At 52.6% G+C, this 25,388-nt stretch overlaps 7 protein-coding genes across 7 annotated transcripts; 3 read left to right on the top strand and 4 right to left on the bottom strand.

Annotated features, from left to right (window-relative positions):
- Positions 1–176: 176 nt before the first annotated feature.
- Positions 177–3,163, top strand: QC764_501750 (uncharacterized protein; the record flags this gene model as incomplete). The annotated part of the gene is made up of 5 exons (XM_062947431.1): positions 177–677; positions 761–1,146; positions 1,206–1,486; positions 1,551–1,753; positions 1,935–3,163. The coding sequence occupies 5 exons, from the start codon at positions 177–179 to the stop codon at positions 3,048–3,050; spliced, it is 2,487 nt and encodes an 828-aa protein (XP_062798522.1). The 3' UTR covers positions 3,051–3,163.
- A 43-nt stretch (positions 3,164–3,206) lies between these two features.
- TMP1 (Thymidylate synthase) lies at positions 3,207–4,592 on the bottom strand (the record flags this gene model as incomplete). Its single annotated transcript, XM_062947432.1, has 3 exons — positions 4,538–4,592; positions 4,133–4,438; positions 3,207–4,050 (listed from the first exon to the last, which is right to left on the bottom strand). The coding sequence occupies exons 2-3, from the start codon at positions 4,390–4,392 to the stop codon at positions 3,207–3,209; spliced, it is 1,104 nt and encodes a 367-aa protein (XP_062798521.1). The 5' UTR covers positions 4,393–4,438; positions 4,538–4,592.
- On the top strand, positions 4,523–5,707 carry DIM1_2 (Dimethyladenosine transferase). Its single transcript, XM_062947433.1, has 3 exons — positions 4,523–4,680; positions 4,752–4,921; positions 5,002–5,707. The coding sequence occupies exons 1-3, from the start codon at positions 4,676–4,678 to the stop codon at positions 5,253–5,255; spliced, it is 429 nt and encodes a 142-aa protein (XP_062798520.1). The 5' UTR covers positions 4,523–4,675; the 3' UTR covers positions 5,256–5,707.
- A 552-nt stretch (positions 5,708–6,259) lies between these two features.
- Positions 6,260–11,120, top strand: QC764_501780 (uncharacterized protein). The gene is made up of 3 exons (XM_062947434.1): positions 6,260–6,946; positions 7,018–7,615; positions 7,693–11,120. The coding sequence occupies exons 1-3, from the start codon at positions 6,646–6,648 to the stop codon at positions 8,603–8,605; spliced, it is 1,812 nt and encodes a 603-aa protein (XP_062798519.1). The 5' UTR covers positions 6,260–6,645; the 3' UTR covers positions 8,606–11,120.
- Positions 9,693–11,492, bottom strand: QC764_501790 (uncharacterized protein; the record flags this gene model as incomplete). Its single annotated transcript, XM_062947435.1, has 4 exons — positions 9,693–10,645; positions 10,711–11,037; positions 11,160–11,259; positions 11,364–11,492. The coding sequence occupies 4 exons, from the start codon at positions 11,490–11,492 to the stop codon at positions 10,041–10,043; spliced, it is 1,161 nt and encodes a 386-aa protein (XP_062798518.1). The 3' UTR covers positions 9,693–10,040.
- Positions 11,493–12,588: 1,096 nt separating this feature from the next.
- QC764_501800 (uncharacterized protein) lies at positions 12,589–13,807 on the bottom strand (the record flags this gene model as incomplete). Its single annotated transcript, XM_062947436.1, has 2 exons — positions 12,589–13,334; positions 13,405–13,807. 2 exons carry the CDS (start codon positions 13,805–13,807, stop codon positions 12,589–12,591), a joined length of 1,149 nt encoding a protein of 382 aa, XP_062798517.1.
- Positions 13,808–14,825: 1,018 nt separating this feature from the next.
- QC764_501810 (uncharacterized protein) lies at positions 14,826–24,684 on the bottom strand (the record flags this gene model as incomplete). The annotated part of the gene is made up of 3 exons (XM_062947437.1): positions 24,198–24,684; positions 16,304–24,130; positions 14,826–16,234 (listed from the first exon to the last, which is right to left on the bottom strand). Exons 1-3 carry the CDS (start codon positions 24,502–24,504, stop codon positions 14,826–14,828), a joined length of 9,543 nt encoding a protein of 3,180 aa, XP_062798516.1. The 5' UTR covers positions 24,505–24,684.
- Between the last annotated feature and the right edge of the window lie 704 nt (positions 24,685–25,388).

The following is a 25,388-nucleotide window of genomic DNA, read 5'->3' as shown; positions in this document are numbered from 1 at the left end:
AAGTACCTCAGGTACCACGGTACCAGAGCAGAGAGCAGCAGACCACTGCATCGCAGCATCCCACTGGACCCGCCTGGCTGCAGCTGCAAGACGAATACCTGCGTCACCGCCTCGCGAGGACCTCCCCCCGCGTCCATAGCAAGCTCGACAGCTGTTTTTCCCGATTTTCTTGAACAATGGATCAGGATCAGCGCCCCTCCTCACCGTCGACCACCCTTGCTTCCCGCCACCATAACGAAAACACCGACAGCCTCCCAGCGCCAACCGTCGTCCCATCCTCGCCATCCCAAGCCCAGAACGGGTCTAGGTCCCCCCGCTTTGCCCGTCAACTGGCCTCGTCCCCAGCTGCGATCCAGGAACAGGAAAGAGCTATAAGCCCTTTGTCCTCCCCCGTTGCTCCCTCCACTCTCGCTCAACCTCAACAATCTTCTTCCTCTGATCGTGCCAGTTCTTTGTTTGCAGATCCACACGAGCAGAGCTCAGATCATACACATACAGATAATCGATCCCATCCCGATCATTACAACCACAAGAGTCTTCGTCCTGTCGTACACGCTGTCAACGCAGCCATGGCGTTCGAAAAGGGACGCAAGTTCTCCACGGGCACTTCGGTGCACCGCAAGCGCCAGATGAGCACATTGGTGGAGAAGGAAGGTCACTTTGGTCCTGCCCTCACCGTAAGCTAGCCACTCTGCCTGCCTATCTCTGTTTGTTCTCTTCACAGTACATAAAAACTGATGATGGCTTTTGTCTCTACAAGACCCTCTACCTCGGTGTCTCGGCCGTCTTCTCAGACGACCACACGGCCGTCGTAGCCCTGGCAATTCACGACACAGTCTATCTCGTGGACTTTTCCGTCAAGCATATTATGCTGGACGACGCCATGAAGATGGGGGCCGATCTGATTGCTGACTACGTGATTTCTGAAGTGGAAAAATACGAGCACGAGAACTTTGCCAAGTTTATCGGTGCTGGTCTGCCCACGACGCTCAAGTACATGAGCCCGAGCTTGTGCTCGAGGCTGTGGCTGGAGCTGGATATTGTGCCGATTGTGATGCGGCCGGACGATGAGCACAAGGAGAAGTCGTTTTGGGATGTGAAGAGGGTGGACGAGCAGGCTGATTCTATGGCGCGGAAGTGTATCATGTGAGTGTTGTTGGCGTACAACTCGAACTCAACCGGCAGACGCTAATGGGACCTGATAGGAACTTTGGCCCCTCTCTTGTTCCTCTTCTTCACGTTGGCTGGCGAGGAATTGTCCAGACTGATGCTGGCTTCCGAGCCCACCTTACGACAGTCCAGAACCACAAGGACACTTGCAGCCATGCTACGTGGGAGACCATGTTGACGTATGCAAAGAAGCTCCGCGGGAACAAGACCAAGATTGCCTTCTTCAGTTCCACACCTCAAGGTGGTGGTGTGGCTCTGATGCGTCACGCATTGGTCCGTTTTGCCCGTCTTATGGGGGTGGACTTGACTTGGTATGGTAAGTAGAGGATACAACTTGAGCTCTGTTCGGAGGAGTCTGTGAGGCTGACGTTTTTGGACAGTCCCCAAGCCTCGTCCTGGTGTCTTCCGTATCACCAAGAACATCCACAACATTCTCCAGGGTGTGAGCCACCCCGACCAACGAGTCTCGGCCGAGGAGAAGCAGTCCATCATTGACTGGATCACCGACAATGCGAACCGTTACTGGTTCTCTGAGGGTGGACCACTGTGCTCGCCCGCGGACGGTGGTGCTGATGTTGTCATTGTAGGTACCTTGTACTTTCCTCTCTATGAGTCTTTTTTTCCCCTCTCACTCGAACCAACGTCTACCCTCCATCATGCACGTTCCCTGGTTAAGGTTGTCCACCTGACCACAGCCACCACAACGGGAGCGTGGGGGAGTTCTTTCTCTTCCTACAGTACCACGGTTACTGACGTTGTCTTAGATTGACGACCCGCAAATGCCCGGCCTCATCCCCCTGATCAAGAAAGCCACTCCTGACCGGCCCGTCCTCTACCGCTCCCACATCCAGATCCGCAGCGACCTGGTCGCCAAGGCCGGCTCGCCCCAAGCCGACATCTGGGACTTCTTATGGTCCAACATCCAAGGCGCAGACATGTTCATCTCCCACCCCATCCCCATCTTTGTCCCCCACACTGTCCCCCGAGAGAAGGTCGTCTACCTCCCCGCAACAACCGACTGGCTCGACGGCCTGAACAAGCACCTCAACAAGTGGGACAGCGGTTACTACGGCCACATCTACAACGTGGCCTGCCACTCGCAGCGCATGACGGAGCTGAACTGGCCAGCGAGGAAGTATATCATTCAAGTTGCTAGATTTGACCCTGCGAAGGGCATCCCTACCGTGATTGACTCCTATGCCGAATTCCGTCGCAGGTGTGACAAGCAAGGGCTCACCGATGTGCCTCAGTTGGTGGTTTGCGGAAACGGATCCGTCGACGACCCGGACGCGAGCCTGATCTATGATCAGACCATGAGCCAGCTCGAGACGTACTACCCTGACCTGATCAAGGATGTGAGCGTCATGAGGCTGGATCCGAATGATCAGCTGATCAATACCCTGCTTGCCAACGCGCACGTCGTGCTGCAGTTGTCAACTCGGGAGGGTTTCGAGGTCAAAGTTTCGGAAGCACTTCATGCGGGTAGACCGGTGATTGTGACTGCCACGGGGGGCATTCCGCTGCAGGTCAAGGACAAGGTGAATGGGTTTTTGGTCCAGCCGGGGGATTGGAAGGCGGTGGCGGGGCACTTGATGGAGCTCTTTACGGATGAGGAGCTGTGGAAGAAGATGAGCCATGCTGCTGCCACGGGGGTGTCGGATGAGATCGGGACCGTGGGCAACGCACTCGGGTGGTTTTATTTGGCGGCCAAGTGGAACGAGGTGGGCGTGGAAAAGCATGGGAAGGGGGGGCTGAAGGGGAATGAGAAGTGGGTGAATGATATGGCGAGGGAGGAGGCGGGTTTCCCGTATGCGGAGGGGGAGAATAGGTTGCCGAGGCACTTTACGCAGAGCAAGGAGGTGCCGGTGCATACAAAGTAAGAAAGGTTTGATACCGCTATGGAAAAGGGTTTTAGGAACAAGTAGCATGGACTTTTGTGTCAGATGAATATACCACCTCTGCTTTACATGTCTAATTATTTGCGTTGAATATCCAGTCGCCTGCAACTTTATCTATGATGCCAAATCAGCTTGGAACTATACAGACATCTCCATCGAGATAACCTTGTGCGGGTTATACCCCTTGATCTCGAAATCTTCCAACTTCCACCCATCAATACTTCCCCCTTTCTCCCTCTTGATCTCCAACTCTGGGAACTCCCTCGGTTCTCTTTCCAGCTGCGTCTTGAGAGCATCAACATGATTCAAATACACATGCGCATCCCCCATCACGTGCGTCAAGCTCCCCGGCACCAAATCACACACATGGGCCAGCATGTGCGTCAGCAGCGCATAACTCGCGATATTAAACGGCACCCCCAACCCCATATCACAACTCCGCTGGTACAGCTGACAGTGTAGATGCCCCTTGACCTCCCTCCCCTCCTCCGTCTCTTTCCTCGACCTAGGATAAGAGACATAAAACTGGGCAAACATGTGACACGGCGGGAGGACCATCTGGCTCATGTCCTTTGGGTTCCACGCCGAGAGTATCAACCTCCTATCGTACGGGTTCGTCTTGAGGGTCTGGACGATGCGCGCGAGCTGGTCGACGCCCTGGCCGGTGTAGTCTGTTTTGGAGTCAACATACTCTGCGCCAAAGTGGCGCCACTGGAAGCCGTACACGGGGCCGAGGTCGCCCTCTTCGCGGTGGGTGAGGCCTAGGCTGTCGAGGAAGGCGCGGGAGCCGTTGCCGTCCCAAATTTTGACGTTTTGGGAGGACAAGGGGAGGGAGGAGGTGGAGCCGGAGATGAACCAGAGGAGTTCGAGAATTATGGCGCGGGTAAAGACGCGTTTTGTGGTTAGGAGGGGAGGAGGGGGGTTCCTGTTGGGGTGGAGAGGGAGAACTTGAGGGGGGAGGGGGCGAAGAGGGAGTAGGTGCCTGTCCCGGTTCTGGAGAGAAGATGGTTAGATGAAGAGTGGGAAAGGGGGAGTGAGAAAGGGGGAGTGAGAAGGGAGCATACCGGTCCCGGCGGAGTTCACCGTTTTCGAGGATGTCGCGGACGAGGTCGAGGTATTGGTACTCTTCGTGTCTTTTAAGGGGGGTGGTGGCTGCTGGGGCCGCGGCCGGCGCGGCGGGGGTTGTGGAAGGGGCTTCAACTGTCATTTTCAAGACTTGAGAATATTTGGGAAATTGAAAGATTCGCGACAACGCTGGAAAGTGCTGGCTTGTTGAATGGTGGTGTTGCTCACGAGGCAATAGAGGGGTCTCCCCAAAAACCATTAACGCGTCGACGCGACAGAGCGAGTGGACCGTGCGCTTCGTAAGGCTGGTAGGCCAGGCCCTGTTACGTCAGCAAATCTGATGCAACGCGGTGGGGGCTTTTCGACAGCCTTCGAGAAGGCGACGGTCCAGAAAGTTCACTCACTTCAACTTGCTCGTTCTTTTCTAATCCTGCCGCAGCAACTACATCAGCTCCTGCGCGCCAAATTTTACGTCATCAACGAAATCATCTACATTTCGAATACTACACGAGCCGTTTTGCGACAAGCCCGTATATATCACCATGTCGTATGTTGAGCCCCTCCCCTTAGCCGCCTGTGTCTTTGTCGGTTAGTTACTAACCAACCAACGGCTTCTAGTTTCGTACTGCCACACTTGGAGACGGGCTGGCACGTCGACCAAGCTATCCTTAGCGAAGAAGAGCGCCTGGTAGTCATCAGGTTTGGCAGAGATGGCAGCAGTGCGTGTATGCGACAAGATGAGGTGCTCTACCGCATCGCCGACAAGGTCAAGAACTTTGCAGTCATCTGTAAGCTTTCCCTCCGTTTCTGTCTGTTTTTTTTTTGGCTTTGGCGCAAAGCAAACGCTAACCATGACTTTCTACTCCAGACGTTTGCGACATCGAGAAGGTCCCCGACTTCAACACAATGTACGAGCTCTACGACGAGTGCACCCTCATGTTCTTCTTCCGCAACAAGCACATGATGATCGATCTGGGCACCGGTGACAACAACAAGATCAAGTGGGTGCTGGAAGACAAGCAGGAGCTCATCGACATTATCGAGACGGTATATCGGGGTGCGAAGAAGGGCCGTGGTCTGGTGGTCAGCCCCAAGGACTATTCCACGAGACATCGGTACTAAGGTGGCTGGACATGAGGTAAAGGGCTTGGCTTTGGGGAGAGATTGCGACTTACGTTTAGGAACCAACGGTCTCTGGTTACTTTGGGCGAGGAGGCGATATTGAGGCAGTTGGAGATATACCCGGGATCATGAAAGGCAAGCAGGAATGATTCAGTCAAGATAGCGGAAGAATGCTAATGCTTTCAGAAAAATGGATGAAGTCTCCCCCCTGGTGCAGATTGCTCGCTACCCTTTCGAGTAGGTAAGCCGTAGGTCTATGCTGAGATGCTGACTTGGCGCATGTTTGGAGTTGCAGCACAGTCTTGGCCTGGAAGAAGTGTGAGTCCTCACAACTTTGCATCCCCAAGGTATTGTATGACGATAAATTATTAGAATGTAGTGAAGCGCATTTACATGTGCCCCCAAATAATATCCATACAAGTTCTTATCACGACCTTCTCGCGGGGGATCGCGTCACCTTATCCGCTGTGATCGTGGGGGTACAGCCCCCTGAATTGGATATTAAACCTGATCTGGCTTAGGTCGCCTCCATCCGAAGTGTCCACTTCCAACATTTGAATCCAGGGCTAACCTGGAAGCACCCATGTTGATTCTGACAGACGCCAACCTGGAAGTGCAGCAAGCTTGCAATCTGACGCCGGACCCTGATTTTCACACGTGTATTTCATCTGATTTTTGACAAAGACCGCCATTGCCCATGCCAGTCAAGCCGTTCTCGAGCCGTCCAAGAAGTGTACGCATAAAATGCGACATGATAACAGGAAAGACGCAGCGCAGCTGGAGGAGGCAATGTCTCGGCGCTGCGCTTGGCTTTGCAACGGGGAGGTGGAAAAGCGGTTGTGTCGTGCCGATAGGGAACCCCAGCAGCGGATAGCGCCCCATCTTTTCCCAAACGGGGGCTTTCCAAGCAAATATGTGGGGATAGTCCACTGGTCAGCGCGTCGTTCAGGGGTTTTTCTTCAGGGGAGAAGGAAAGGGCTCCAGGCACTTGGCAATCCCAATTTTTTGATCCTGCCAACTGCAAACTCGCAAACCACAGGCCGTCGCACCTGTCCATTCATTCATTCATTCATTCATTCTCCATTCCATTTATTATCGTGCCGAGTTCTTGTGTTCGCTGCGGTTGTTTGTTCTGGCTTGCTTTGCTTGCTTGCTTGCTTTCACAGCCTGACTCTGCCTCTGCCTATTGCAGTCGCTCCTGTCGCTCGTTTATTGTCGCTGCGTCGTTGTCTTTACCCGGACGCCGCTCCCCTCTTTCTCACGATCGATGCAGTCCAGAAGCCACCAACCGTAATTTTCCCACTTCATCCCCCCACCACCCGCCAACCTGGAGGCCTTCACCTACAGCAGACCGGGCGACAAATCGCCCGCGTCCAAAGCTGCCGCTGCCATGAACCGTCTGGCTTTGGCCCATCCCAAGATACGGCGCCTGGCCTTCAGTCGTCAGGCGCTGTTCGTCGGCCTCGCCATATGCTTCGTCTGGTTCGTCACCGTGTCGATGCGCAACGATGTTTCAGAGCACTGGTCACGGCTCGGCCTTCAGCTTCCCGATCTGCGGAAACAACCACAACGGATGCCAACTCACAATGTCCTACCACCACTCGCTCCGCGCATTCCCTGTTACGGTCCCCGTGGACACCTTCTGGGACATAGCCCCGACGACGACCTTGTTGAGAAGGAGATTGATGGCCGTAAGCGCGCTCCCTTCGGCGTCGTTATCTCACGCGGTTTTCTTTGTTCTAACAAACAATGCCATTGACAGCCTACCCAATCCCATTTGCCGGCTCCTTTGAGGCCCTCGGCTTTGACTTGACCTACATGACGGCCGAAAACCGCTACGGACCCTATGGCTACGGCGAAGACAAGGAGGACTACAAGCGCCAAAAGGTCGACTGGGCCAACCTTGACTGGGGCAAGCTGCAGAATGAGTGCTTCTACCGAAACCGAGAGCGCTTCCCCGAAGCCGCCGAGCCATTGAACGACACGCGCATCGAGACCCGATTCACCTACCGAAAGAACGCCCCTTTCTCGGAAATCAGGCACTGGCACGAATTTGAGCCAAGCAGGAGGACCGCCATTGTGGTGCGCGTGTGGAAGGGATACGAGTACTCGTCTGAGGATATGTACTACATCCGCTCGCTCATTGCTGAAACGTCGCTCAAGTCCGGTGGCGAGTACCAGGTCATTCTTCTGGTCGACATGAAGGATTACGAGGGATACAAGCCCGAGATTTTTGCTTCGAGAGAGCTGTACGAGCAAGGTCTGAAGGATGCCGGCGTTCCTCCCGAGTTTGCCTCGATTGCGATTCTGTGGGACAACCGGCTCCTGGACAGCTGGTACCCGGACGTTGAGGAGCATCGGTAAGCTAACCGGGTCGAGATGGCGACAACCCCCATATCTCGTTTTGGCTGACAGGCGAACTAACAAGCTACGCTAGCACCATGTGGCAGGTGTTCCAGCCCATGCAGCTCCTCGCGCTCTTTTACCCCGAGTTTGATCACTGGTGGCAGGTCGAAATGGACATGCGCTTCATGGGTGATGCCGGCAAGATGCTTGACAGGCTGGCACTCTTTGCGCGCGAGGAGCCCCGCAAGCAGGCCCTCGAGCGTGCCACTTTCTGGCATATGATTAACGAAATCGGAGATTACGAAGAATTCTCAAAGCAGGTCGACAAGGCGAACAACGGCGGCTCTTTGGCTTGGGGTCCCATGCGAGTGAGGGAGATCTTGCCCATTGGGCCCGAGCCTCCGGTATCCGACCCGCGCAACGAAACCTTCCACTGGGGCGTCGGTGAAGAGGCAGACGTGATCACGACCTCGTACTGCAACGACGCCAACAAACCGAATAGCTGGGTGTTCAAGGAGTGGATTTACGGCTTTAAGAAAGGCGTTCAGACACCCCGCTACTACTGCCCACCTGCCATCATGCGTGGCAGCAGAACGCTGCTCCTGGCCATTCACCAAGCCCAAGTCGAGCAAGGGATCCGTGTGCCAAGCGAGGCCACTCTCCCAAGCTTTGCGCTCTGGCACGGACTCAAGCTCAGCTTCCCTCAGCACCCCGTCTTCCACCGCGACAACGGCGATGACAAGATGCAGGATGAGTGGTGGCGCGGTGGGCCCCAGGCCAGCAAATCCGGCAACGGCCCCGACAATCTCGACCACCCTCGGGGCATGGGCCTGACTTTCTGGTGGGAATCGGACTTCCCTCGTCAAATCTTCAGCGCGTGGACAGGCCGCAAGCTGGAGGAGGGCGTCGACTTCCCCTGGTTATTACATCAGCAAGACGGGCAAATATTTGCACCCAATATCATAATGCATCCGATGAAGCACATCAAGGACGACCAGGAATGAACGACGACGCGAGGAACAAAAGTCTTTTTATGTATGAAAGAATTATTTACTACAGGGAAGATTACATGAAAGGCAGGGCGGGATTATTAACGGTACTTTATATCATTCAACACTTCTTTTTCTTTTTCAAAAGCCACATAACGCATTACCACGCAAATGGCCGATGGGAATGTCCTTTTACCACACTTTACACCACACTACCTTTTTGGGCGGGGAGTCATGGAGCAAAAACGGGCAAGGGGTGGCTGGCCAGCAGCATTTTATTTTATTTTTGACAGCATAGCAAAACGTTTTTTGCTTAGTGGGGGCTTTAAGGGGGGGGGGGGTGGTGGGTTATCAAGGGATTTGCTGGGTCTTTTTGCCCTTGTTTTCTTGTGCTGCCACTTTATTTTCTGATACAGACTTTTTTTTTTCTTTCTGCTCTTCATTTCGTTTTGTGTTTTTACTTAATGTGTATGTTTGGGAGGGGGGAGCAGGATGCATATTGCATTTGTTTAGCAGCAGCATTACTTTTAAGGGGGGAAGAGTTGGATGTTATGTAGCACCAAGCAGGCGAGAAAAAATGCGGATACCCACCATCTCGAAGATCTATCTTACTCTACGTATCAGACGGACAAAGTTTATGGTGTTTGGTGAAAGGTGAAGCTTGTGAGAGGTTACATGTGTCAGAGGGGAGGGACAGGACACACTTTCCTTCCACAGGGTAAAGAGAAGGCAAACTGTGGCAAAAAAAAAAAAAAAAAATAAAGGATAAAAGGTTTAGCGGCGCGCGATGGGATCTTCTCTTTTCGAAACGGTAGACTAGGGAGAGCTCCATTTGTGACGTCAGGTGTGGGTGGAGGGATCAGCTGAGATCTTCAGGGTCGGGAAGGGAAAGGGAGGAGTGGGATGGGTAGATCTGGTGTTTCATCTGTCATTGACCTGGTACGCGGACCGTTGGGATCTTCCAAATGTTGGTTTGTGTGGGACGGAGTGGCGGGACGCGGTTTGCGGGTGAGACGGGAAGGGGTGGTGGTACAGTGATGATTGATAGTTTGAGGGGATTGGTGTGGTTTGGGACTTGGGAGGTGAAGCTCCGGTTAGGGGGGCGAGCAGAAGCTAGGTGTTTCAAAGAAGCGTTGATTGAGAGTTGCATACATGGCTGTTTCACGGTTATTGCCATGTGGACGGACTGTTTATCTTGAAAAGCTGAAAGCCCCATGTTTTTCATTACCGGTACATCAAGAAAGGTTAACTTCACTCAAGGCTTCGGTAGGGCGTATCTGTGCTCAGCACCTCATAATGGAAAGCTTTCTTTCTCAACGTCAACAAACCAACTTTCTTCAAAGCAGACTACAAGTATGTACCGAATGATTTTGAACTCATACCACCATTCCACCAATATACTTATCTCTCCTTGATCCCCTCCAACAACCCCTCACATTTCCCTCGACTCTTAAACCAGTCCGAAAGTCCAAGAAGTCTCCTGAACATACCGCTCCCCCGGCCCAAAGATCTGCTTCTCGAGACGTCCCCACTCCGGCTTGTTAATCCCATCAGGGTAATCCTGCGCCTCAATCGCGACACAGCTGCTCTTGACAACCTTGTTGTTCTTCTCCCCCAGCCCCTGGGTGCTCTTCTTCACGTCCGCGCTCCCGTCCATCCACGAGCAAGAATAAATCACCACACCGGGCTGATCAGTCCTCAGCTCGGCCTTGACACCACTAAACTCGCTCGCCAGCGTCAGGACGACCGCGTCCTCGGGGGCGTCCTCGATGAGCCAGTACCCGTTGTACCCCTCGCACGCGCCGTTGGCGCCGCAGTTGCCCTGGAACTTGGGGTCATCACGGGAGTGGCCGAACTTGAGGTTGGCGGAGGAGGCAAAGTCGTTGATGGAGCCCGGGGCGGCGGTGAGGATCTTGCCGGTGGGGAGGGCGCCTTGGTCGGCTTCGAGGTAGCGGGAGGAGTAGGGGAGGTGGAGGGTGTGGTCCCAGATCAGGGAGGTGGCCGGGTTGCGGTAGGCGTCGAGGTTGAAGTAGGTGTGCTGAGTCAGGAGGATCGCTTTTCGATCGGAGTGTTAGAATGCGGCAAACCGAGACGAAAAAGGGAAAAGGGGGAAAACAAACGAGTCTTTTGATCAAGCGAATCAGCCGTGATCTTTATTTTCCACGTGCTGTCGGTAACGCTGTATGTCACGCTCGACTTGACATCGCCGAAAAACCCCTGGGAAGAGTTGGACTTGTCCAAAATCGAAAAAGTGATCGAGTCCTCCGACAGGGCAGTCACCTCCCAGAAGCGGAACGACCAGTTGTTCGTCCCGCTGTGGAGGGTGTTGTCGCCGTCGTTTTTCTGCGTGGTGTACTCGACGCCGCCGATGGAGTATTTCCCGTTGCCGATGCGGTTGGCGTAGCGTCCCGGGATGGCGTTGTAGACGGGATGGCCTGGGTCGACGGCTGGAAGCGAGCGAGCTGTCAGTCAAGGTCCAGTGATCAAGTTGCTGCTGCATCTTCGCCTAAAGTTTTGTGGGGAGGGAAAGAGATCAGGCTGTTTTTTGTTTGAATCATGGTGTACTGACGGTAGTAGTCAATGTCGTCGTATCCCAAGACAACATCAATATCATCGCCGTTCTTATCTCTAACAAAGAGGTTGGTGAGCGTGGCGCCGTAGGGGATGAACTATTTTCAAGTTTGTCAGTGTGAATGCTTCCGTCTTCCCCTCTTTTGAATTGAATTCGCCGCCAAGGGACACGATCACGCCATGTTCATGAAAAAGGACATACCTGAGCCTTGATCCCAGGAGCGGAAATGGTATATTTCCCATCAGCACCCGGGGCAAACCCTTCAGTCTGGCGAACGACCGCCGCTGCCTGAGCGACCGCGGCCATGATGAACGTTGTCGAGAACCTCATGTTTTTTCTCTCAAGTCCAAAAACCGACACTACAATACCCAGACCAGGCTGGCACCAACCAACCCCACCCGCCCTTGTCCGGATGCCTCGGTTATATATACCTACCACATCCTTCTGGGACTGCTTATGGTTTCATTCTCCCCGCACGCTGACTACGTCTCACTCGTCTACTTAGTCTGGATGAGAGGTCCTTGATTTCAATCTTTCGTCAAACAACCCATTGTGCCGGCGTCCCGGTAAATATTCCAGACACACTTTCATAGATTGAAATGGCCCCAGGTGACCCATGGAAACCGGTGCTCCGGACTTTTTGGCTTGGGAGGAATACGACTTGCCAACATGGTTTAGAGTGTACATGAATGCGGGGGAGTATGGTACCTAGTATGATGATCTTTACCAGTACCTAGCGCAAGTGTGGGTGTTTATTACGACTTGCATATCAGGCTGAAGTACCCAGGTTTCTTGGAACGAGATAGCGGCCAAGTCTTATAGGCTACCAACGGGGACTATATGGGTCATTCGTTCATGCAGGAACCTTTTCGTTTGAAGGCGGGAATTGCGATTGCCCAATCACTGACGGCGGGAAAGGTGATGATGAATGAATCAATGGGGCGGTATCATCCGGCTCGGGGCTTACTCCCTTTTCTGGGGGTTGATTCGGGGTTGTGGTGGTGGTGTAGAGTGGTTTTGGAGTAAGGGGTATGCGGTCAGCCACTCCTTCTGGCTTACGCCATCTTGGTTTCTTGGAAGAAGTCGCACATCCTATTGGGGTATCCGGTAGCCGAAGTCCGCGGGTGATGCTGACTGTTGATGAGGAATACAATGGCGTACCATCGTTTGACTTTGCCGGCAACGGTTGGCAAAATGCTTCTCGAGGTCCGGCCCCGAGATCTTGCGGGAAACAAGCCCGTGGATGCCTTGCGGGGTCTGGATGCTTGCGATAAAGTTGGTCTGTCATGATATGAGAATGTCCAAATAACATCAAGTATGGGTGTGTTTCAACCAGACGGCATGCAACCCCCAACCCCCAACCATGAACGTCCTCGCTACCTAGAAAGCATATCAGAATTAAGGTCCCCCAATAATGACAAACCCATCAGCCAGCCATCTCATGCGCCCGCCCCCCAAGGCCATTCGCAGGCCACACATTTGTTCCCCCCATCTCCATCGGAGAGTTTGCTGTTCCCAACTCCCCACCAAACTGATGCTGTGGATATTGCTGATAGGAATGATGAGTCGCAGGACCTAGAGCTGTCGCATAATTTGGCGGAGCTCCAACTTTGGCATAGACATCACCGTTCCCATAGGGCCCTGTTGGTGGTTGTTGGTAGTCTTCCACTGGAAGTTTCCCGCCTCTCCTTTTGCGCCTCCAGAGCCAGAACGCGCCAGCTCCCACGGCAATGACTGCCACCGTCACGCCGACGGCCATACCCGCCGATGCCCCTGCGCTGAGACCTGAACTCGGAGCATCATTCGAACTCGGTTGGACACTTCCGCTTGTCGGTGTCCGTGAACTGTCATCAGTTTGGTTGGCGGCAGCATCAGTCTGGGTTGTCGATGACTGGGTCGTTGAACTCGCACTTGTGGAAGTCGACGTGGAGGTTGTCGTTTGTGTTTGCGTTTGAGTTTGACTTGGCGACGCGGACTCTTTCGACGGCGGATTTCCCAACCCAAACGTCTTGCTCCCTCCCTTACGCTCTTGGCCGATAACGTTGAACGTTTGGCTATTGGCACCATACTTCTCATCTGGGCTTCTAAGATTGAACCAGCACGGCGTAGCCGAGGTGAGATTGAGAAGGACGGGCACAGTAGCGTTGAAGCCGGGTGCCTCTTGGATAAATTCTGTTAAGCGGTGTCAGCAATGTCTATGAGAATATGCTGGCTGCTTGGGTCAGGTATGTGGTGAACGTACGCGTCTCTCCTATACCGGGCTTGCAGAACGTCCACAGGGTGCCCCTGGTGAAGCTACTAATGTACTGGACATTCACCGTGTCCATAAAGTGGTAGGTTTCCGAATCATCATCTTGCACTGGGTATAAGAAACTCGAGAACTGAGACGGACCATCGCTCTGCGCCGACACAAACAGCCCTGACGCTGCTGATAGCAGCAGGATAGTTGCTGCCGTGGCAGTCCTCATTTTCTGGCGGATCACAGCGCGTGCTGCTCTCGACCCCTGTAAAGATAGGAAGTACCGCAACGTAATAGGAAACCGTGTGTGCAAAACGGGAACGAGGAAAAGAAAGAGAGGGAAACGAGGAGAGGCCGGGGGAAAAAGGAAACGCGATTCTCTCTCCCGCCCGTCACAAGCGCCCATCAACGGCAAGCGTGAGGCTCAGAAAATGGAAAAGAACGGAACCCACGATGGCCGCATCCGAGCCAACAGGCGCACTCGCCCCTTGAATCTACCACGCTGCCCCCACGAAGCAGTTTGCCGCGAGGAAGCGAGGGTCGGTCGAGATGGTCGAGAGGTGAACCTCGAGCGATTCCCGACCCCACAACAGTCCAAGTTTCATTCCAGGATCTCCACCTGCGGGTGTCCTCTAGATGCGCTCAAGGTTGGTGTCGCGTTGCATTCTGGCCCTGTGCTGTGCCACATGGTGAATTAAGGGGATAAAACCTCTCCATAATCCCGGCTATAATGCTGTTCCTCCACCAGATAGACTCTACTGAGAGATCTCAGTGACTGCAGCCCACCCGACGATGCCTGTGGTGTAACCAACGGCAGGGGGCTTGCGGCGCAGGTAGCGGGCTTGATGTTACTCTGTAGCAAGTCTGGAAATTCGTTAGATCGTTGGCCATTGATCTCATCAAAAAGAACGGTGACAAACACCATACCTGAGTGTCCCACTGAAAGCCTGAGACTTGAGATATAATGAGCTCGTTTGAAGTCGAGAAAGGTGACCCAGACAGTCAAAGGTTGTGAGTGGGAGAGTAGAGGAACCTGAGAATGCGGGGGGGGCTTTGTGATGCGGCTGTGGCTGCTCAGTAGCGGCCATTATCTTACTGCGCCCAGCGCCAGGGATTGCACAGTGCGCTCCCAGTGCGCGCCCCTATTAGCACAGGCAGTCAGGTTACAGGGGACAACCGCTATAATTACAGCGTCCGCAATTTACAGACCCAACATCCCATTATTTGCTAGTACTTGTTAAAATTCACAACATAGAGGTATCAACAATGACCCTCGCAACCCATCTTTGTATCCAGACAAATAAGTCCAACAATAAACCATACCCAAAGAGCAGAAACCCCCAAGCTCGATATCCATCTCCCCAAATCACCATCTCCAAACAATCTCCAACCCAACCAACCTCTCTTCAAACGACACCAAACCATCAATCCAATCTCATCTGTCCTACCCCCTTCTCCAAACCTCCAGTCCCCTCTTCATCATCACCAATCCTCTCAAAATCCTTCTCCGTCAGAATCCCTCCCGCCAAAACAGTCCCCATGTGCGTCCTATCAATGTTTGCACAATCCCTCCTCAACCTCTTGTAAAGCACGCTCAAGAACCCAACAGGACTCTCCTCAAAAGGACAATCCTCATAGCCCTTCCCACCAGCGCGACCAACAAACCCATCCGCTCCAACCACAACCCCGCCAGAACCATCACTCTTGTTCTCGGTAAACGACAGCCCGAGATACCGACACATCCGGACATATTCTTCATAACTGCGAAGATAGAGCTGCCCGGCAAAGAGGTTGAGCTGCATGATCAGCTCTGGGGGCGGTGTCCACTTTTCGAGCTGCGTTGGTGTCATGAACGGGTATGTAAATGTCTTGAGGTCTTCCATACTCCGGAAAGAGAGACTCGAACGTGGGAGGTAGCTGTGCAGAGTGCCCGCGACGTTGGAGTCCCGGAGAATCTGAGACTTGATAATCTCCGCTTCGTGGGGGCTGATCACGACCATCAGCATTCTTGAGCCCGTGTCCGTCTGTTTAGTATCTCCGGAGATCTTCGAAGTCAGGATCCATTGGACGGGCCGCTGATATGAATCGGAGCAGTAGCCAGCTTGGCTGGGCCGGACAGTATTGGCAAAATCTTTAGTGACCAGTAGACTAGCCGGGAACTTGTTCGCGGGGAAGACTTTCGACGCACTGCTTCGCAGCATGGCGTGAAATGCGGGCAAGACTGCCCTACTTTCTGGATCCAGCCTGCCAGTAACCACAAACAGTCTGATATCTGGATGAAGCGAGTGCCTGAGCGGCTTCATAGGTTCCGGACGCTCAATGTGTCGTTCTTGCTCGATCTCTGGAGCTAGCTCCCGCTCCTGTTCTTCTTCCAGTGTGGCAACCAAGTCCAAGTTTTTGAAGCCAAACTTGATACATTTCGCCCGAATGGCAGCAACGTCGGCCCGTCTCGACACCAAACTCGAAGCATCTTCAAGCTGGCAAGCCAAACTCTGAGCCTGAGTTCCTGGTCCTGGTCGGTACCGCTTCTCCACAGTCTGTGCCTCAGCCTCAAGATACTCTTCAACATCTTCAACCTGGAGCTTGTCATAACCTCCAATACGACTCAAGATTTCCTCCTGGCGTTGATGACGCAAGCCCTGGGTAGCCCAGAGCAGAACGCTTCGGTGGGCGTCATTCCACGTTTCGAATATGGCAAACGCAAGAACATGCATGACGGTGATGGGCTGTGAGGCATCCATGCGTTCATAATCGCGAACTCTCCTTTGCATTTCGGGGGAGAGACAAAATGTGACTGATTGGCCGCTGCCAAGCTTCCGCATTCTCATACAGGCTGTTGAAAGCACAAATCAGTATCATGACGAATAATTAGACTGTGGGAAAAACGAACGCGCCAACTCACCTTGTACAAGAGTATCCTTTGTTACCCCTGGACCCAGAGTCACGGCAGCCCTGTAGTCATCTGGCAATCTGAGATCGGTACCGCGGGTATGTGCCTGGTCGAGGAAAACGAGACACCGCTCCGTCTGAGTCTTGAAAGGTGAAGTGTAGAATGACTCCACCGTCCCATCTCGAGTGACCACCGACAGCTCATCGTTGTCGTTGAAAAAGATGACAGCGTCTGCATCCGAGACAACAGAAAGCCAGTGCTTGACAAATTGAAGATTGCTGAGCTCAACGATCTGCGCACCAACGTCAAGAATGACGCGCATCGCCTGGATCGACTTGATAACCGCTGACAGGAGCATGTTCACTGTCAAGGCGCAGAGGTCCTCCTGCTCAGTTCCCAGCTCCACAACCGTGTTCTCGCTCTGCAACAGACATGCTAGCACATGAGAGTTGGTATAAATCTGCTCTGGAAGATCCTGCGCGCTTATGGATGGGGGGAGGACATATTTCGAGTCCGTTGTCCCGCTAAAGCCCGTGACTGCATGTGCCTTTTGCTTGGCGAGATCCCATCCAGAGCTCGAAAGCTTGAGTGGAAACTCTCTTATCCCCTTCGGAAAGACAACGGTGGACAGGTAGTAATCGATGACCGGTTTCGAGAAGCGCAAACCTGGGAAGAGCTTTTCTGTGTATAGTGTTTTGTCCTTCAGGTTGACAGCAGAGAAATGTCTCAGTGCACGGTCTAGGAGCGGAGAAGCTCGAGACCAGTCGGAGTACTCTTGCTCAGCCCGATCAGAGGTTGAAAGCACCTCAAGGGACAGAAAAAGTTCGGCCTCCGTCAAACCACGGTAGTAGTAGCTCAGGCACGTCAGAACGATGACAACATCTGTATGGCTGAACTCGGAACGTGGGGCCGGCGAATCCTTCGCCCTGTACGGTACTGCAAGCATCGTTGCTGGTTGCCGGTCCGGTGCAAGTCCATAGTTGACGCGAAAACGCTTTTGACCCAGGGCAAACTGAAGCACACCAGATGCCAGAAGTCCTCTCAGCAGGAAAAGTCCTCTTCTCATGGTGTCGTTCTGAACGAGACCGGACCGATCATTCTCCACCATCTCAATGTGCTGTTGATCAACATCAGGATCCATAATGTACTGTAGAACTGCATCACGCATCTGTCTGGTCTGATGCTGGATGGGCAGACCTCTCATGCCCACACGGCACAGCTCGCGAGCAGTGGCTTCCATCAGCTGCGTACCAGCAGACTTATCGAGGGTCCGAATCGTTGGAAACCGACCACAGTTGGGCTCCTCTTCAAAAAGGAGTCCATCAGTTGGCCCTGATTGTTTTGTATCCCCACGCTTGAGCTTCTTGGCGACATCCCTGACGACACCTAACAAGTCTTGGATCAACATCCATCTCTCAGGGCTCATATCGACTGGCTGCTGACTTCCCATGGTGTAGACGAGCTCAAACTTGACACTGAAGTTTTCATCACTCTCATCCACAATATCGCGAGAGATACTTTCAAGCTCACTATATGTGCTAAGGATCGTTTGAGCCACAGGATGCTTGTTCCAAACTCCCTCCAATCCCATGAGCTTGAATGACAAGATGTGCTCAGGCTGTACAAGTAACACACCGCATTCCTCCTTGCATTGCCGTATCAAGCGTGCAATGGTTCTGATGGCCTTGCCGTCAACGCGGACGGCCCTGGAGATGGGAAGAAAATAGACGCGACGGCCAACCAAGCGGCCAATGGCGCTGACAAGTGTGTGTTCCATCTGCTTTGCCTGTGCCTTGGCAACAACCACACGTGCTAGGCAGGATCCGTCTGAGATCGAAATAGAGACAATGGGAACAATGACTGAAGATTTGCCCTCCCCCATATTGAGCTGCATGACGCAGCTTTTCCCCGCCGGAGGCTGGCGCATGTTTGCAGCAATCTGATGCTGTACCGGCCGTATCAAAATCCCTTGTTCAACCTCCAGCAGCACATACTCTGGCCAGTCCAAGGGGTCGAAGTCTTTCTCGTCATGGTGCCCAAAATTTCGAAGTTCCTTAAGAAAGTCGACTCGCCGGTTGGCGGATTGGCAGGAGTTTACTAGGCGCTCGGCCCGCTGCAGGTATGCGAGCGAAAGGGCATAGTTCATCAAAGCCAATCGCCATTTGGGAGGTAACTTGATCCATCTATCCCTTCTGAGATGCTGCAGAAGAAAAATGGGAGATATCCGTGGAAAGAGGTCGGCGCTGACAGAAAGCTCCTTGGAAACTCCACCGCACTTCAATGCCCTCACGATGTCATTTTCGATCCGCACGCTGTCGCCTTGACACTTGATGAGATATTGGGAGAGTCGGGAGAAAAGAGCCTGTCCATGTATCTTGAGTCTGACATGTACGGTGCCGACACTTTTAGAACTCTGGCGAAGCTCGTGTACGTAGATGCGCTGGTGTTCCTCTTCCTGTCCAAGAGCTGCTATATGCTCGATAAGGTTTGTGATTGGCCTCTTTCCCACGTCAACGGGTGGTATCTCTTCCAACAGATCCAAGAATCTCTCTGGCACGGGGCGATGGATTTCAGGTGGCGGATTGGAGAAAAGCGAAGTGTCCTTGATGAAACCAATTGGTGTACTGGATGGCCGTTGCGTGTTCTCATCATCGACAAATGGCAATGATGCCACTAAAGAACCACGAGATGTTGCTAGACAGGTCATGCCTTCAATGGCTAGTGCCAAGCTGTCTAGATAGTCTGTGAACAGAATTGTCCTTCTGGTGAGATCCAGCGTCTTGTTCACCAATGGTATCACAACACTAAGAGGTACCCAGTGCTCACAAGGTTGTCGCGAAGAAGGCCTCGTGACTGTCCAAGACTTCGACCACTGACTTTCAAAGTCTGAAACCAGTGCTCTAACCATTGAACCAGACAGAGTTTCCCATTCTTGATAGTACCTTGCTTGGAAGTCACTTTCGCTCTCGTGTCGTTGTCTGTAGACGGGCATGTCGGGGCATAGCTTCATGGATAAACGCTTCTCTTTCACGATTCTCTCAACTCTTTGCCGCAATGACAGTCGGTCATGGGTCAGATCAAATAACTGCTCGTCGGGAGGGGTGACCAGACCTCCAGACATGCGTCGCTGAGTAGCTATGGCCAACAAGGCTTGAACCACGTCGAGATTTGCCTTGGTTGCAAAAGAGAGGGAAGAGAGGAAGAAGATGATCCGGTAACAATTCTCTTCTGTGGCGAGTGCTCGGTGCAGCCCGCACCAGAGCTCCTTCAGAGCGACCTCGGGCTTCTCATAGTGCTCGGCGTTGAATCCCAAGCCGACTCGAGGATCCCCAGAAAAGCTGTTGCTAGTTATGGATAAGATCGATTGCTTGAGGCTCGGTGTTGTGGGAAACAATAGTTGCGGAGCTCCAGAGCTAACCATCAATGCAATGTTCCGGGCTATGCTTGAACGTTCGACTTCCTGATCTTTGCTGTGCCGTCCTCCATAATTGACATCATACCGAGCCGAATGGTCCTCGGCCCCAAACTGAGTGACTCGGAAGCTCGAATTTCTGATGATTGCTCGCTCGGTGAGAAGATGGGTCTTCACACTCCTGGCCAACTCACGGATTGCCTCGCCAGCACCACCCTTGCTTTGCTCGTATAGCACCTCGCAATCTTCAGCATGTGCCATAATTTCCTCGACCATTGCCAGAAATCCATCATACTGAGAGAGCACGGGAAGGTTAGGATTCCAACTGCACTGTTCCATGTTTTGTAGATGTTCTGGATAAAACCTTCTTTTCGGCGACAGGCCAGAGATTTTCGCGAGGATTTCGATGCAATCGCTTTCCAGGCGTTGGAACGACCGGACCGCTGAGAGCTGTAGTACTCTGGTTGCCTCTTCAGTGCCAGTGCGACTGGTCAAAGGATCAGGGAGACAGTGGGATGTCAAAGCGTGCAGCAAGCATAGATATAGCTTGCTGACCAATGATCCATTGTCGACGAGTTGACCAAGTCTTGTGTCAATTCTGAATGCTTCGTGCTTGACGTGTGGTATGTTTTCTGTTAGGATCTTGACGCGGACATGGTCATCATGCATTGTGACAGTGGGCTGGCCACGAGGTATGAGAAGGAGTCGTGAAGGCTGTAAGTTGTCCACATGTTTCTCGTCTCGTAGAACCAGCTTGCTCTTGAGCCCAATTAGAGCACCGATTTCCTGACGTTCGTCGATAATCATTCCGGCGTAATGCTTCGAACGAAGATTTGAACTGCCTGGTGCAAGGGAAAAGGAAAGAGCGAATCTGGGCAAAGTGACATTCAGCTGGCCCTTGTCTGCACCGTGATGGAATATCATGTCAATGTTCTCCCTGCAGTCTAAAGGCTCCAGTCTAGTCGAAATTGCGAGAGCCGTCTCGCTGTGAAGGTCTATGACAAGGTCTTGGTCTAGCCTTAGAACTGTTCGGACGCCTTCTTTTGCGAGGAGCCAGTGATTGGGCGAGTGCTCCCATGGTGTTGCTGCTGGACGAAACTCAATCTCGCCGGTGCTATTATTTCTCCAGTGTGAAAAGTCCATGACGAACGACTTGGAAAGGCCTCCCAAGAAGCAAGAACGTGGGATAAATTCCCAGAGCTCCTCGTCGTTTGATCCCCTCTTGACAGCTTGTATCACGACTATGCCGTCCAACATGGCAAAATGCACAATCCATCCGTCCTGGTCCTGGCGAGCGGAGAAGTGCATACCTTGAATCGTGGATGGCACAACCTCGAGAATCCGTGTTCCAAACAATTGGCTGTAATTCTGATCGGCCTCATATTTCCGAGGGAGCCGTGAAAGCGGATATCCATTGACAAGGAGCTCTCCTGTCAACATGTTCCAGCTTGCCTTGGTGTTCTTCCCGTTCCTGGACATCGAAGACTCCACAATATGGCCTTGTGATCCTTGCCGAGTTACCCACGTTGACTGAGATGGATCGAAGGCGGCCCAAATATGCTGAACTGCGGACCCAAAACCGGAATTCCGATTTCCAATAATCTCTGCTCGCATCATTCCCATTGACTGATACATCAAATTTCGCCATCTGTAAGCCATAAAGCGATAGACAGGATTGGATAACTTGGAAGGAAGGTGATCGCATGCGGTGATTGCGGCCTCGACAAAGTGTGAGAGCTGTTTTGGTGACGATAGCAGTGGGTCGAGCAGATCCGAATCCATGTCAAATGTCGACATGCAAATGAATGCTGTCATAAGTGCTCTGTGGGCGAACGCCTCGCGTTCATTTTCAGACGAACTCTTAGATCGTTTGCGCAAAAGCTGTCGGGTCCATGCCATGGAGGTTTGCCTGATGCGGGCCAAGAGCTGGAGGACCCCTGAAGCGATAGAAGAAGAGCTGGTCAGGGACAGGATACGAGTGGCCAAACAGGCCAACAGCCCGACAGCAATGTCATTCTGCCAGTTTTCGTGGAATCGGGCAAATGCGTCTTCCAACGCCCCAAGAAACTTGCCAGCAAAGAGCTCATCTGCTGCGTCATTGTGAGTCTTACGATAGACTGAATTGAGTTTATCCTGGGCGCCAGCCTCGGTGCATGATTGCATCACTAAAAGAAAGGTAGACTGTCGATTCAGGTCTAGTGAGGGCATAGTCAACTGACTCAGGGTGTTGCCCCATTGGAGGCTATCCCCTGAACGATGATGTCCGAAAGCCCTGAGCGCTTCGAGCGTCATATCCTGGGGACAACAATCTTGGGAGGATATGACGTAGTTTGAGTCGTGAGAGCTTTGCCGAATAAATTTACTCAAGTGATCGTTTGGTTCGTGCGCTGCATGCGAACACGCGCTGTGGATGGACGGCCTCTCGAAGATCTCATCGTGCCTCAAGTTCTTCCCAGTGTGGTAATAGTCGTATCGGCATCCATGCTCAACACAGATATTCGCTTCAGTGAACATGCTGATGTGTTGCGTACTGCTGTAATGAGACCTCTCGACAGATTTGACCACCGATGCCAGCTTGATGCTACTGGTGCTTCCGGTAAAGCGTTGCAAGCCAGAATGCTCTTCGGGGTAGTAAAGCTCCAGGTGCACCCTCTCCTTACAAATATCGCTGTTCATCAGAATAGACAGGAAGATATGCACGGTGGTGTTCCGCCAAACAAGCACGACGCTGGGGAGAGCAATCTCGAAAACAACTGCTATGGCCTCGCAGCGATTTGTAGGTAGTGGCCACTCGAACCTTCGAATTGTTATCACCTTTAGCCTTGCATCCAGGTCACATGCTTTACAATCCCAGGAACATTGGAACCTGCAAGATTGCGGGTTCCATGTCCTGTTATGGTCCGTTTGTGATCGTTCCGAGGACAACTTGGCATACTCCTGGCGCTTTCCATCAAACTCCTCGAGCTTCTGATGTTTATTCCTCTCCGCGTACGAAACAATCTGGGAATGCAGATCGGAATGTCCACCAGGAAGAGACGCATCAAAGTACCGAACGGCAAAGGAGTTGGCCCCACCAAAACCGCAAAACATAGGTGGGTAGGTGCCTGTTCGACGGTTGGCGAGATAGTTCTCAATTGTCTGCAGCCGCTCCATTCGCCTCTTCGTCGGCAGAATCAAAGGATTGAATATGTCGGAAGTAAAGCCAGGGTCATACTCCAACAAGAGGGGAATGGCGTCGCCAGCGATCCGGTCCAATGCAACCCACAGCTCCATGGTAACCAAATACATCATGGACAATGCCTCCGGGTCGTTGACATACGAGTCTTTGGCAAAGCAAAGATACGTCTGGATCATGCATTCCAGTTCACCGATACCATGTGCAGCCCTGTCGTGCTGCTTGTTGTTCTTGTCAAGTTGAGAGACCACCCATGACGATAGATGTTGATCGACCCAGGCCTCAAAGTTCAAGAGAACAAACGGCCGCATATCCGGGTTTGAGTGTAGGGAAGGAGGCGACGTCGACGAGAACTCAGGCATTGTTGAATCATCGCCAGGTCCAGGATCAACCGTGTCGGCTGATGGACGAGATTCAATCCCGGCCAGGTGTTTCTTGAGCCCGGTGAGCTGAAGGTTGGTATCGTCGGCAAAGCGAAGGCCCGCAAGTGGCCTGTCAGTATTTGACAGACATTTTTCTTGTTGGGCAGCAAGCCATCTACCCTTGAGCTCATCATGATCACGAGCCACAACCTTTTGGACGAGCGTCGTCCAGGGGAGTTCCACCAAGTGATCGAGCTTGACAATTCTGCGGTTAATTTTCGCGGCCATGGTGAATCGAAGGTCGCTATCGAGACCACAGGTGGTGGCCATGTCGAGCAGGGAGGCATGATAAAAAGTGGTGACAGATTTGTACAGGAAGTCTCGGTCAATCGGCCCTGAGCTTTGGCGAAGCAAGATTCCAACGGCGGCACGAAGAAGAACCCAAAGCGGGGACCGGTGGAATGGTTTATTAGTGTTGTCCCAATTGACCTGCTCCCTCATTCGCTTGGTAATGGTTGTGGGACTGATGACTTGGCCCAGTCCTTGAAGGATCGCCATAAGCATGCCCGTGACCAATACAGGGGAGACGGTGTCACGATATTCGTCATGATTGGCGTTCGCCTTGCGAGTCTTGGGACGGACCGCCGCGATTGGGGTTTTGCTCAACTCGCAAAGGTGATCGGCAAATTCTTTCAAGAACTTGGGATCCATCAACAAGGCCCGAGGGAACTCAGCTGCCGCATTTGGGAATTGGCGGATCAGACGTCCTCTGTTTGACATGACCGATGCATTGTCCGACAAGAGTTCGAAGCCCTGGGCCAAGATGGTATTGACCTTTCCGGTAAGAAGCAGGCCGGCATTTTGCTCCCGAACATAAAACACGGCGGATTCTACTGTTGTTAGCGTATTCCAAGAGTGATAGATGGTGTCGGGGAGCGAGACACTGGGAAGACTTACCACCATCACTCAATTCGTGCAAAACCTCAGTCGTAACTTGCTGCTTTGACTCGTTGATGTGAAGTCGCAAGAGTCGCTCGATCATCCGCACCAAGGGCTGCAGTCGTGTCGCCTCTTCCGGCTGCAGAGCTGCAAACTCGCGTAGCGATTTGAGAAACGAACGGATGAGAAAGGCCTCTCCAGTCCCAGTGGTGTCGTCGGACTGGGGCACTTTTGGCGGTAAGAACACATGATGGATCGCGAATTCGACATCCGGCAGTGTCCCTCCATGGCCATCGTTGCCCAGAGTTGGACCTGCCATGCTCATGATGGCACGCAGCTTGCGGGGAACAGGAATGCGGCACAAAAATGAAGATCAATAGGAAAGCGCGTTTGTGAGTTGAGAAAACGTTGAAGACGGAGGAGGGCAGGTGTAAGGTTTAATGGGAAAAGTGGGATAAAGGGCGATGGGAGAGAGGAAGCGAAAATGAAACAGCGGTGTATTTTGGAAGAGACCTGGTTCCAGTTTCTTCGTTTTCGAAGTGGGCTCACTTCGCTCAGGGCAAACAAACACTCCAGTGCCTTCTCTCCGGAGGACTGTTGGGCATGTTCCACCTTACTCCCGTTTGGTCGGCACCAGGCAATTTCGACATCCCGACGGGAGGCGACTCCAATCAAATCAGCTCCAAATTCAAGCCCAGCGATATTTTTATATGAACTGGCAAACATTGGGCTGAGGACTGCAAACCAATCATGAGAAGAATGTGGCGTGGGTCAACCACTGATCATCTACTTACTGCAACTAATACTTTTGATATAGCAAACTGGCGACACGTGTGTGAAGGAAAGCAAATATGTTTCATCGGAACCTGGCTCGTCGCCAGTTGACCGCTTCCTTTAACGTCATCGTTTCGAAGAACATCACAGGTCTTAGGGGGTGAGGAGTGGTTGCTAAGAATATGTGGGTTTGATCTGACCACAAGACACTGTAACCTGGCGGCAAGTTTTCATCTTTGTTAATAGAATGGAATATATTCCAAGAAGTAGACGTCAAGGTGTATGTTCGAGATGGGGCGAAACCTTTGACGTGGGGAGCAGTCTCTTTCACATCGACAAGAGCCTGAAGTTGATGTTTATGTTTGTATTGCATGATTTACGTGGGTGCCTAAAGTAGTATATGTAATATCTTGTATTGTTTCCTGGTTCTGTTCA

This window comes from Podospora pseudoanserina, chromosome 5 (genome assembly GCF_035222485.1).
Source record: "Podospora pseudoanserina strain CBS 124.78 chromosome 5, whole genome shotgun sequence".
Taxonomy (NCBI): Eukaryota; Fungi; Ascomycota; class Sordariomycetes; order Sordariales; family Podosporaceae; genus Podospora; species Podospora pseudoanserina.
This window is presented reverse-complemented; position numbering and strand designations above follow the sequence as displayed.